At 47.1% G+C, this 12,958-nt stretch overlaps 1 protein-coding gene across 2 annotated transcripts; it reads left to right on the top strand.

Moving 5' to 3' along the window:
* The first annotated feature begins 220 nt into the window (after nucleotides 1-220).
* Nucleotides 221-12,950, top strand: togaram1 (TOG array regulator of axonemal microtubules 1). Of its 2 annotated transcripts, none has more exons than XM_076018298.1 (23): nucleotides 221-458; nucleotides 977-2,153; nucleotides 3,879-3,945; nucleotides 4,880-5,008; nucleotides 5,106-5,360; nucleotides 5,453-5,730; nucleotides 5,873-6,102; nucleotides 6,782-6,876; nucleotides 6,974-7,138; nucleotides 7,226-7,285; nucleotides 7,573-7,739; nucleotides 7,856-8,024; nucleotides 8,252-8,494; nucleotides 9,471-9,597; nucleotides 9,731-9,836; nucleotides 9,956-10,191; nucleotides 10,285-10,443; nucleotides 10,514-10,640; nucleotides 10,715-10,830; nucleotides 10,926-11,109; nucleotides 11,191-11,410; nucleotides 11,500-11,586; nucleotides 11,676-12,950. In XM_076018298.1, exons 2-23 carry the CDS (start codon nucleotides 1,122-1,124, stop codon nucleotides 11,927-11,929), a joined length of 4,506 nt encoding a protein of 1,501 aa, XP_075874413.1. In that variant the 5' UTR covers nucleotides 221-458; nucleotides 977-1,121; the 3' UTR covers nucleotides 11,930-12,950. The 2 variants fall into 2 exon arrangements, with proteins under 2 accessions (XP_075874413.1, XP_075874412.1); XM_076018297.1 differs by having other exon boundaries at nucleotides 222-458; nucleotides 7,853-8,024.
* The last annotated feature ends 8 nt before the right edge of the window (nucleotides 12,951-12,958 follow it).

Below are 12,958 nucleotides of genomic sequence, written 5' to 3'. Positions count from 1 at the left end.
CTTAAGAAAACTTCAACCCAAACACGACAGCTCACTGGCAACACACTCGAGTTGTTTGAAATCAGAAGTGGTAAAATCAGTTAAAGACGGCACAGGGTGTACTTGTCAGCGCCACTGGAGTCCTCTGTAGTTAAATATACCTAACTGGCAGGCAGCCAACGCCGCCGCCGCTCTCCGCAGTGATGCTACCGCTCAGGACTCGCGTCACCATGGAAGCGCTTTAGTTTGCGACATGTATTCGCCATTTTGCAGCCTTGGTGTGAGCGTATGTGTGTGGGCTCCTCGCATTCAGCGGCTCCCCGACGCTCAACACCGATACCTCCGACCAAAAACAACTATGGCAAAACGTCTTTACGAGGTGAAACGCGGCGTACGCGGCACGAGACGGACGTGTGGACGCCGTAATTTGCGGTAGTTTCTGCTCGAGCGCCACCGAAGAGGAGCTGGAGAAATGCGAGGTCTATTTTTTTTTTTTTTTTTTTTCCTGCTGTTTCGCCAACTTTGCTAGTCCAGCCAGTCAGCCAGCCAGCCAGTGGGGGAGTTAGCCTAGCTCCGTTACAGCGAGGTTGTAGTTTGTAAAACGTGCATAATTATCATGGTTTATTAATGGACGTTATAGGGAGGCTTACGTAGTAAGGGTCTGGGTGTGAACGCATTAGTTGGGCATTAGTGTCGTAAAAGCGGGAGTTAAAGGGAATCGCGTAATGCCATTTACATCAGTAAGCGCATCTCAGTCACCCTGCTTTGAAAGCGAGAAGCCACAAGTGGCCGTGTCCATTTGTTGAGAATTGAGGTCGTAGGGTTTTAAAAATGTATTTCTGTATTTTACCCCAGATAACGTGATGATACGCCGCTGTAACTGCTGTCTACCTCAGTTATTACCGAGCCTCCTCGTCGCTGTTCACATGGTGTAAACAAATATACGACGTAAGTTCAGTTTTTAATATAAGCCAGTTTTTGTTTTCTGCATCCACAGCTCGATAAAACTGGAGTGGCTTTTCCTTCAGCAACCGCTCAGGATGCCATCTCAAAGTAAAGAGGAAGAATACTGCCGTCCTGGCTGGCTTGTGTGCGTGTCCTCCAATTCTTAAATTTGACGACATCCCAACCAACAGTCAATAATGATACCCGGATTGATCTCCCAGGAGTTACACGAGCAGCTTCTGGATCTAAAAAATTACCAAAACCGGACTAATGGGGTGGAGGAGCTCAAACACATCCTCTCACAAGTGGACATGAAATCAGTCCCACATGGAAGTATTGAGGAATTTGTCAGTTTTCTCCCAAGACTTCTCGATGACAGCAATTTTAAAGTGTTGTTTGGGGCCTTACAAGTCTTAAACATACTCATTCTAAAGCTTGATACAAACGTAGAGAAATACTTCAGACAAATAATCCTTGTGGCTTTAAAGGCTCTTGGGGACACTCGCACCATCACCAGAAATGAGTACATGAATGTGTTTCGACAACTGATGAAATGTGTTGCACCTCAAAAAATTCTGGACCTCATCACTGGCAACTTAAAACACAAAAATTCAAGGGTACGGGAAGATGTCCTCAACATCATAATGGCAGCTATGCTAAGTTATCCTAGGAAGGAGTTTAACATCCCCAAGCTTTGCTATGAAGTCGCACCACATTTGGCTGACAGCAAAAGAAACGTCCGTCACGCCACCCTTGAGCTATTCGCTATTTTTGACTATTGCCTGGACACCGGCAAAAAGCAGCCCCTCATGAAGGCCGTGGACATGGTTGAACTCAACGAGGACGCAGAGGGTCTCATGGCAGCCGTCCAGGCAAGAAGAGCCCGGCGCACACTTCCAAAGCTGTCTTCTGAAGGGATTGTGGAATACGGTTTGGTGTTGCCCAAACCCGGACAGCGATGCTCCCCACAGTGTTCTTTGGGAGCCGATGTGGACTGGGTATTAAACGGAGGGCGGATAAGCAGCGCTAGAAGCAATAGAACTGAACCTGACTATGGCCGCTTGCGTGGCTACGGCAGCCAAGGTTCTCTCACTGAAGACGGTCCTTTTCAAAGGAGGATTGTCAGCGCTGGGAGAGGAAAGAACAAACTGCCATGGGAGATGTCAAGCTTCTCGTCCATGGAGAACGACCAGCAGTGTATAATCCCCAATGGAAGGTGCAGCGAACAGGTGGGAACCATCTCCTCTGTTTTTGGCAATCTTAAGATACCTCTTTTGAAATATTTTCAAAGTAAACGCATTCTGTTTTGTAATTGAAGTGGAAGACTAAGGAGAATGACCCGTGCTGGGCAACAGTCACACGATCAATTATTTTCTAACAAAATGACTTGCCAACAAATCCCCTAGAAATTAGAAATGTCAACCTCTCACTTTGCTTGCTTCACTTTCCCAAAAGTGTGTGCCAAAAGACTTTACTTTAGAATCCAGCCCTTTGTGATGTCACAGCGGGCCATGACACCACACCCACATTAGTAAAAACACCCCAGCCAGGTGCTCACTTTTACTATGAGTCTGCATTATGGCCCCTTTGTCTTGTCTAGTTTCAAAAAAATGGTAATTGCTCCACTTGAGATCAAAAAAAGAAATTGAAAATGTGTGTAGTGTGGGACCTTGAACGGATATTGGGCTCTAATTTAATAAAGGTTATTGTGACCACCTATGATTATGCACCGCTCTCGTTGATCTACGATCACTAAGCAGCTGTTGGCCAAACGAGGAATATCCCTTCTTGGTTTTCTTGCAATGCCCCAAAGCAATTATGGCATAATCAATTGTTTGTGTGTTGCGTTTGAGTGATTTTATATTGACTCATTTTATGGAGCATCTTGTGATTGTACTGGGTCACAAATCATCATGTTGATCTATGTTGATTTGCGACCAATTAGCCCTCAAGTGCGGTCATTACAACAACCACAAAAGAGACCTTTCTTGTATCCTTGACTTCTGTAGTTCTCTTTGTTTACAGAGAGATTATAAGGAAACCACAGGGAGGAAGAAGAAAATCATTGTCAAAATCTAGGGAGTAGATGCTTCGCCGTGATTATCGTCAGAGATCACTCCAAAGGAGATTAATTTTCACATGTATCATAATATTTGAAAGGTTTTTTCCTTTTCTTAGTGTTATGAAAATGTAATAGAAATTATATTAAGGAAAATGTTTCTGAAATGATTAAAACCAGATTGGAAATTGAAAGTTGAGCCTCAAGATATTATAGAATCTCTGGCAATAATTCTGGATTACGTAAAATAATAATGTTTTCACCTGCCCACTGATTGTGTTGCTGCACAAATAAGCAACATATCTGCAGAAAAGTCGTCGGTCAAGGTTAACCTCTCACTGTGGGTTAGAGGACATAAAGTAGGATACAATGTTAGTCAAATATTATCTTGGATCAGTTCTATTATAGTCTCTCTTCATGAGATTTTAGAGTGATTATGTTATATTCTGGAAACTGGCGACATCTTAGAGACTCTATTTGGGAAACTTGTGTTTACAGCAGGGCCTGTTTCCCAGCAACTCATTACCACTTGGCGCACTTACTGCAGGGGGGTGGGGGGGGGGAGACACGTAATTGGTAATATCACAGGATTATACTTGTAAAACATGGCTTATTTGCGGCTCTGGCGTTGATTGCAATCACACCAAGTGCTCCTCCATGAGTGCTGATTAGACTGTTGGCAGCGTAACTAAACCAGAGCCGCACTGGGGCTCCCTCTCTCTCTCAGGCACTGCCACGATCATGCACTGTAGAGGTTTGCGACATTTTGAGCACAAAATAGAACAACCAAAAGAATGTCTCTCCAGTGAAGCAGGGTACAGTGTTGTTTCACAGTTGTAAATGGATCCACCTATTTTTTTTTAATTATTTTTTTTTTATGTCTTCCTTCTGATAGGTGGCTGGCGAGGATTTATTTTCCCTTTCAAGGAAGCTGAGTCCAGAGACCTACATACCCAGTTTCAGTAAGTGCCACTTCCTTCCCTTTTTTATCAACACCTCTACCTCGTTTACTCGCTGTGATGTGACAAGCACAGTCAACTGGTCGTCATGGTCAACTTTATCTGAACTCAAATTAGAGCCTCTCCAAATAGGATTAGCAAGCTGAGTCAGAATAGTCACAGTGCCACACGTCACCAATATGCCCTGGTTATACCAGTAGCTCACCACACAGGAAGAGGCCACAGCCTCTATCTATTTGCCAATTAATAAAGATTAACAACCAATGTTACTGGTTAGTGTAAATGAGATAAGAGGGTTTGTAGGAACGCAAGCTAATAATAACCACTTACCATTAGTTACTCAACAGTCCACATTAAGTAATAATAAAATAAAAGAGGCTAACGTCCTGCATGCCAACCATTTATTTTCAGTGTGCTATATAATTATAATAACTTGGATTTATATAGCGCTTTTCAAAACCCAAAGACGCTTACATTAGAATATATGCTTTTATTTTCTGAGGTCGCAGCCTTCGTTGCGTTCCATCTTCTCAATCCAGTGGGTTTGTATGTGTAACGACGCAGCAGTTCTGCTCTTTGATACCTGAGCGTGGCTGCCGTTTGCAATAGATAGTAGTGGTTCCAACATTTGAATGGTCTTTGAGCATGAGTCATGAGTGGGTCTTTTTATTTCCATACGCTGTCGAATTCAGTCGCTGCCAACCGTGACCTCCGTCGTGTAACTATTTTATCTTGAAAGTGTCTTTTTTTTTCTACCGAGTCAGGAATCTCCTGCCAAGCTGCTACTATAGTCTAATCTGTTGAGTAGAATTCAGCTTCTGCAGAGCATTCTGCATGCAGGGCTACTCAAGTCAATAGCTGCGTCTCCATTACCGCTAGAATTGCAGCAAAACCTAAATATCGTAATCAAAAACTGGTCATGAAACGCTCCTTGTAGGTTCAGCAGAGCCTCTGAAACCAGAGTCGCCCAGTAGGCGGACGTCCCCTGCACGCCTCAGAAGAAGTGGAAGCCTCAACTTAGACCCTGACATCTTCAAAACCAACAGCTTCTCTGACACCAACACTGGTAAATCTGCCTCACACACCTGCGACACTAAACTTTCCGCCTTCGTCTTTGTTCTCTGACATTTAACCCCTCCGTCCCCCCACGTCCGTCCCTAAAGTATCACCCAAGGGACCGTCGCTGTCCAGGAACCCAAGCGTGGAGCGCACATTTTCCCTTCCCTCCAACCCCACCACGTGCAGCCCCTTCCTGCTGCCCTCCTACCCGCTGACCGCTCTCCCCGGAGGCGTTCTCACGCCAACGCTCTCCCGCCGTCGTGCCGACTCACCCCTTTCCATGTCCAACACCTGGCCCAACAAGAAGGACAGCAGCCCCTACCAGCAGGACGCCAGCCCTCGGCTGGGCGCCGCAAAGGGTAACATCTGATGAGAAATGGAGCTTTAAAATGAGACAGTACAGAAAAATCCTCTAGTTTTCGTGACCAGTCTACTGTTCCGGTCTTTTCAGGAGACGACCTCTCGAGCCGACACTCCCCACGACCTCTCCGTGCCTCCCTCGTCAGTTCTCCTTCCACTTCGTCCTTCCGCCGTGCACTGAGCAGCATGAGGGAACCTCCGTCCGTCTCCCCGGTCGTCCCCACGGCCGAGGCCCAGGCCCATAATAACAAGAGGCTCACTGCTGCCAGCAGCCCTCAGCAGCTCGACAGGGACCTTCACCTGGAGCCCGATAATGGCACCTGTGTGGTAAAACATGAGCAAGAGGAGGATCCTCTAGACATGGAGGAGGTCAGCAAATCAGTCCATCCCATAATAAGACTCCCCACTTACAAACGGCACTCTCAGCCTTCTTTTAAGAAACACTGCAGTTTTCAGGCACATTAAATAATCTGTGACTCCCCTTTTGAGGTTTGCCGTATTTTGCTTCCAGATGCTGAACTCCCTGCGCTCATTGCGGAACAGCGCTGCCAAGAAGAGGGCCAAAGTGAGAATTAACAGTTCGGATCCAGATCCAGAGAGCCCGGACTCTGCAATGAGGCTGGACCTGGGTCCGGACTCACCCACGCACACCTCCCCAGTGCTCACCAGCTCGGCCAGCGAGAGCGGTCTGTCCAGTCTGTACTCGGTGGCCAACTCCAGCTTCAATGGCGTCAAAACCAGGTACGGAAGCCAACGACTGAGACCGACGTTTTGCCTCTCTAGTCCGCAGCTCTTACGCAGTGAGGGGAACCAAAAGCCGACAAGCTTGACTCCTTGGTTACGACTCTTATTCCCGCACTGTGTCTGCGCATGAGATGTCCTAAAGCAGCGGCCTGTGATCCTCAAGCACTCAATTCTGTCATTTAGTGGCGATGAACTGTTTTGGCAGAACAAGCAGAGCTTCCTGTAATGTCTGTGTGAGTTTATCTGGAAAAACTGAAATCCAAATAAAACATGTTTGTCTCTAAAATAACATTTAGCTGCTTGTTGAATAGAAAAGTAACAGAAAGAGTGTAATAAACTAGTGCACAGAAGTATTTTGGACCAAACTCATCTGCCTTTGCTCTTTCCTTCCTACTGATAAAATTGTGGCGGTGGCATCATCTGTTTATCTGCAGAAGCCCTGAAGATGTCATTATTTTTTTTTAATGTGGTAGTTGTAATGTTGTAGTCGGGACTCACTTGTATTAATACCACTGAGTTAAGATGTAAGCCCTTGTTATTGTTTATTTGATTTCCCACAAGATCTCACGGTCGCATGTTTCAGCACCGGTGCCAACTGGTGCCCATCTGGTGTTGTTTGACAGTGTGAAGAGCCGTGTTAAAGCGCCATTTCTCACCTGTCACATCCCTTCAACAGCCCCAGAAATTCCCCAGGATCAAAACCTCACATTGCAAGAGTGCCTTCTGCAAAACTGAGGTCGTGCGCGTCAGTGGATTTCAGCAGCCTTCAAGGTATTACACGTCTTATTAAAAAAACAAAGTCTTACATGTACCCCAATATTTGTTTTTTCTCTCCAAGATTTCTAAATTCCTCCTTATTTTACCCCAGGAATGGCCCAGAGGAGTGAGCTGTCCTATGAGGTGGGCATTATTGGCCAGAGAGTCACTTACTCCAACGGGACAATCAAAACGGAGGAGGACATGACGGGAGGATGTCCCCCGTTGATCAGATCAGCTGCCCAGGAATCACTCAGAGCTTCGAAGCATCCCAAAGGTCAATCGATACTCGCAACTCTGACCTTTTCTTCAACGCACCTGATAATGCGTCTTAACATTTCAATTCTTCTCTGCGGCCTGTCAGGATCTCAGAGCAGCCGGAGCTCGCCAGCCACAGACGTTCCCGAAGGAGTCATAGGAAGAGGTGCAAGTTTGTATATACGTATTGGGGAGCTCAGCACTTTTCTTTAGCTGACAGTATGATCTCTTTTAAGATTGTATAGAGAAAAGAAAGCACTGAGATTTGAAGCAGCTCTCGTCACTCACTGTGCAAGATTAAAGGGATAGTGTCAAAAATAATGCAACGGATTTGAGCCTCGGCGTTGTTTTTGCTTGAAGTGCTCCGAGAAGCAAGGCGTCACGCTGTTAACACGCTGATGTTTCCTGCACCAGCTGTCTGACTCCCCTCCTCCCTCTGCTTGTGTTTCACAGGCATGTTTAGCGCCTCAGTTTCCTCCAGCTGCCCAGGAGTTGCCCTGTCACTCGAGCCGGGGGATCCTGTGGCCAGACTCCCCGCCGATGCCTCGGCAGGCACCCGCGGTCACACCACTCCGTCTGGCCGCCACAGAGACGGCGATGACAGCCCGCGGCCAGAGGAGGTTAGAGCCCGACGCACCTCACCCACCTGGTAAATCAGTGTACATGCGGAGGCGTCTCTGGTTACTGCTAACCTCCGCACCCCCCGCTGTGTTTCCCACCTACTGGTGTGCAGCAGAGGGCGAAGAACACACGGCTCAGCCGGGACAGGATCCAGCTGGACTGTCTGGAGCAGTTTGAAGGGCCTCTCGGTCAGGAAGACCCCTCAAGAGTCAAGATACGGCACCGGGTCAGGCAGATGCTGTCTGACGTACCCACAGAGGATAGTAAAGCATTGCTGTTCAAAGGCAAGAGCAATATTAATGGCATAAAAATATTCTGGATACCTTCTAATTTTTATAACATGTTAAACTGCGAAAGAAAAAAAAAACAATCTGAAAGTTAACTTTTATTCAATGTTTATTAATTCAGGATTCATCAAATTCAAAGACTCAATTAAATTACAGAATTGTGTTGATTGAATTGAAACAAATAAAATGAATTGATGGATGAAAAGACACTTTCTCTGTTGCAGATCTCCATCTGAACGGCAGCACGCTGTCCTCCAGCAGAGCGGACCCGCTCTCCGACGAGTCAACCCTCAGTCCCGCCAGTCCTGTCAGCCCTCCGGGACCCCAGAGCCCGACTAAATGCTTCACTCCGCCGCACCAGCCGAGTCCTCCCACGGTGCCGCCGCCCTCCAACACGAAAAACATGTCCCGCCTGAGGAGGGCGCCAAGCCTCAACAGAACTCGCCCGTCGCTGTCCCACAGCTCAGGTGAGTCACCTGATGAGCGGTTTTATTTACCGGCGGCCAGTGGAGGCAAAAGTACAGTACTTAAATAAAAGTACGGATACTTGTGTAAAGCAATACTCTGGTAAAAGTAAAAGTACTGATTGAACTTCTTTACTCAAGTAAAAGTGAGAAAGTACAAATTCTGAAATGGGCTTAATCGAAAGTAAAACCTTTTCTTTCTGCAATTAATGAAACAATACATTAGTTGTTGCTTACATGTTTACATTTTTAATAACAATCACCAATGTTCTTTTCTACATAGTGTGCTCTAACATAATCTCCCTTTAAAACATGATCCACTTTTATATTGAACTGCACAACAGCAGAGTTCATAGAGCGCCACTTCAAGCAACTATAGATAAGTGAATAACTTTGAGCAGAATTTGTATCTATTAAAGACTTTTAAACACAAAAGTAACAAGCATGTTTTTCAAATGGAGAGAGTAAAACGTAAAAAGGCGTCAGAAAAAGTATATCATTTCAATCTACTTAATTATACTTCACAAAGTGTTTGTACTTTGTTACTTCCCACTTCCCACGGCTGCACTTCATTGCCAAGCTCAGTCAATCAGCCAATCAAATGGCGCCAAAAATGTATCCTCGCACGAACTCTGAGCTATTTGTCGCCCTCCCTGTTTGTCAACACATCTGTGCGTTTCAGCTCCATTTCACTGCGTCGTAATCATCTGGACCGGAGATAATGTTGGAACAATAATTGCAGTCACCCATCAGAGCACGGCGGGATGGCTGGGGGGGGGGGGGGGGGGGGTTGTTTGTTGATGATAATGAAAGTGCCGCGGCGCTTTTTTTTACTGCTCACCGTTAATGCACCGCCACCCACACGCACTAATTGTTCCCAACCTGGCGGGGATGTAACGCGAGAGTGTGTGTGTGTGTGTGTGTGTGTGTGTGTGTGTGTGTGTGTGTGTGTGTGTGTGTGTGTGTGTGGGCCGTTTAGATGAGCTGTCCCCCAGCAGTACAGGCCAACACAAGAGAAACCTCTCTGAGCCCGCTGAGTTGTGTCCGTTCTCCAAGCCCGACGTGGCCTTGTCACAGAGTGTGAGTCTACTGAGCTCTGACAACTGGTGAGGAACTCAAAAAAAAAAATCACAAATTTGTGTGTTAGTGACAGAAATCAAACGTTCTCCAAAATTGTGGCGTATCAGCTTCGCTTTTGGCATTTCATTTTTCTCCTGCGCTGACCTCTTGCACCGCCAGGGAGAAGAAGATCGAGGGACTGATGTTCCTGCGCAGTCTGGCTCACTTCCACTCAGACACGCTGCACGGCAGGCTCCATGACGTGTGCTTGCTCCTTATTCACGAGGTTAGCACTAAAACGGGCCTGGACAACAGTACTGTTGATCTTAATATGATTCGTGATGGATTACAATTCCAAAATCCTGCTTCCATCTCTGCTGACGTACTCATCGATGATGTGCTCAGGTGAGGAACCTGCGGTCGGGCGTTTCCAGGGTGGCGGTGTGCGCTCTGGGCGACCTGTACACGCACCTGCAGAAATCCATGGACCAGGAGCTGGAGGGGACGGTCAAAGCGTTGCTGCAGAAGGCTGCCGAGAGCAACGCCTTCATCCGACAGGACGTGGACGCGGCGCTGGACTGCATGGTGCAGCACTGCACGCCCACACGCAGCATCGGCGCTCTGCTGTCAGGAGGACTCAGGTCGGCGCACTGCAGAATGCTTTTTTTTTTTGGCAGAGTTTCAGATACGAATGCGCTGTTTTTCTTCATCTCTTTCCCTGAACTCTTTAACAGTCACCTCAATGCGGTTGTAAGAAAATGCACCGCGCAGCATCTGGCCAACCTGGTGGAGAAGGTCGGCGCCGTCCGTCTTCTGTCTGGAGTCAAAGACCTCACAGACAGGATCCTGCCTGCCGTCGTCAAGCTCTCGCAGGACTCGTCGCAGGAGGCCAGGTGGGCGCCACGCAGCAGAGACGTCCGTCTCCGTGCTTGAAACTGGCATCTAACCCGCTTTGACCCGCAGGTTCTTTGGCCGTCGGATGCTCCTGTCCTTGTCGTCGCATCCCGACTTCGACAAGTTCCTGGAGAAGTACGTCGCCAGCAAAGACCTACAGGCCGTCAGAGACACCGTCCTCACTCTCAAAGCAAAGGTAGAAAGTGTCCACCGTCGGTCAGTGAAGTGAGGCCAATGCTGACCTTTAACCATGGATCTTTTTTTTTTTAGGGTCTTGGTGAGATGCCACAAGACAGCCAGTCAGCCAGAGGGAGGCGCTCCCTCCCAGGCAGCGGCACAGTCAGAGCGTCGTCTCTGAACCGGGAACCGCTTCATCAGACAAAAAGGTATTTCAGAAAACCAGCATTTGAGTGTCACCTTTTTAAAGCACTTCTTTCCTCTTTGTCGCCACGAGGTAATAAAAATGCTGTCTTGCGTGCAGGGAATCTAACAGTAATTACAGCAGCAGGACTCAGGCTCAGAGCGTTGCAGACAAGACCGAGTACATTCAGCAGATCTCAGGTCTGCTGGGGTCCAAGGACTTCAGAGACCGCATTAAAGGAATCGACCAGCTAGTGGCAGACTGTCAGTACAACCCCAACATGGTCATCAACAGTATATTCCCGGTGAGTCTACGCACTTTCAGTATTCCCCTATGTTCTCTTTGGAGTTTGCTTTTTTCCTTCATTGGTTTTTCTTTCTCGCAGGTGTTTGATGCCTTCAGGGCCCGACTGCAGGAGTCCAACAGCAAGGTCAACCTCTACGCCCTGGAGTCCCTGCAGAAAATCATCCACTTGTTGAAGGACAATCTGTCCCAAGTGGTAAACATCCTGGTGCCGGCTATCGTGGACAATCACCTCAACTCCAAAAACAACGCCATCTACTCTGCTGCTATTGGAACTTTGAACGCACTTCTCGTAAATCTAGGTACTTCTTTGTCTTCATTTACGCATATAAGAGAATCACATCGGTGTCTGTTTGGTTTAATGTTGCATTTTCTTTTACGTTTGCAATAGATAACATACTACTTCTCCAGCCACTGTGCAACAAAGCTCAGTTTTTAAGCGGCAAGGCCAAGGTGGACCTCATTGAAAAGGTATCAGGTAGGTTTGCTATTTCCAGACTCTGAAGCTGGAGATCTTTTGCGGAATCTGCTTGCAGCTCCCTCATTTCTTCTGACTTTCCCTCCCAGAACTTGTCACAGAGCTCTACCCTCGCAAGCCTCAGATGGTGGAGCAGAAGGTCCTGCCTTTGCTGTGGCATCTCCTGAGCTCCTCCACCCACAGCGGGACCATCCATGGCCGGGGCGGCAGTGTGCGGGCGGCTACCGCCAACCTGTGCCAAGCCCTCTACGCCCAGATGGGTCCCAGCCTGATCGACTGCGCCGCCTCTCAGCACACCAATGTCCATAAACATCTGAACGAGGTCCTGAGAACCATTTCCTGAACGGCGAAAGAGAATCTGAGCGCGTGTTGGTGGAGAACATTGACGCTGACCTTACTTGAAGACAGAGATGTTCTACATTTCTTACAGTGCCTGCACTTTTATATATCCTAAAGAGACAGTCCTGAAATATAGGAACTCTTGGTTTTATCTCAGTGAGATTTTCTCTGGTACACACACACACACACACACACACACACACACACACACACACACAGGGACACTTGTGCAACAATGAAATCAGGTCTCACAGACATGCTCAACCTGCTCTCTTTGCACTTTGAAAAGTTAGCTCATCTGATGACGGACTTGGTGAGTTTGACATTTTACCCTCCTATGATTGCCGATGCTTTATTCCCCGACAGAGCGCGGACTGCTGACAAATCCCACACATTTGCAGAATGTAACGATGAAATGCACAAGAAAGGAAGAGCGAGATATCGGGGGGGTTTGTAAAGTGTATATTTTGAACAGTTTCAATGTTGTGTTGAGGGCTCGTGAAATTAGTTGACGTACAGAAATGCCTTTGTAACAGCTCAGTTGTGTATTTGCACAGTATTAGCCTCGTCTGTAATCGTACGCTGTATGATGGTACAGTTTATAATTTATCCGTTGATTGATGGTTTGAAAGCCCTGTTAATAATAATGTGCTGAGTTGACGCCCTTTGTTTTATTGTTTGTTTTTTTTTGTTTTTTGCATGACCAAAATTTCCCAGCAAGATCAAAAATGGTGTATATTTTTGTAAAAGAGATTATCTATGTGGACTGATGCCTCGATCAATGGTTTGGGTTTGCACAAATTCTTCCAGACAAGAGCGGCGTGAGAGCTGAAGGAGCAGCAGCTTTGCTCCAGCGGTGGCCTGAGATGCGGTAAAGACCCCCCCCTACTCCCCCAGCTGATCCTGTGTCAGTGCAGTGCCAGTCTTAAAGCCTTTACAACCCATCTGTTGTTAAGTTATATCTCGTCTGTGAGCGCGAGGAGAAAACCGACTGCTATATGAATAAAGTGGTTTATTTCCAGAAACTAACTAT

This window comes from Nelusetta ayraudi, unplaced genomic scaffold (genome assembly GCF_046127955.1).
Source record: "Nelusetta ayraudi isolate G7.1 ecotype Tasmania unplaced genomic scaffold, CSIRO-AGI_Nayr_v1 ptg000007l, whole genome shotgun sequence".
Lineage (NCBI taxonomy): Eukaryota > Metazoa > Chordata > Actinopteri > Tetraodontiformes > Monacanthidae > Nelusetta > Nelusetta ayraudi.
The sequence above is the reverse complement of the archived record's forward strand: the minus strand, read 5'-3'. Positions and strand labels throughout refer to the sequence as shown.

Excerpts from the sequence above, each read along its gene's own strand:
- togaram1 (XM_076018297.1), top strand. The coding sequence starts at position 1,122 with ATGATACCCGGATTGATCTCCCAGGAGTTACACGAGCAGCTTCTGGAT. Across the intron at positions 3,946-4,879 it reads GACCTACATACCCAGTTTCA|GTTCAGCAGAGCCTCTGAAA; the intron begins GTAAGTGCCACT and ends CGCTCCTTGTAG. Across the intron at positions 11,411-11,499 it reads CGCACTTCTCGTAAATCTAG|ATAACATACTACTTCTCCAG; the intron begins GTACTTCTTTGT and ends CGTTTGCAATAG.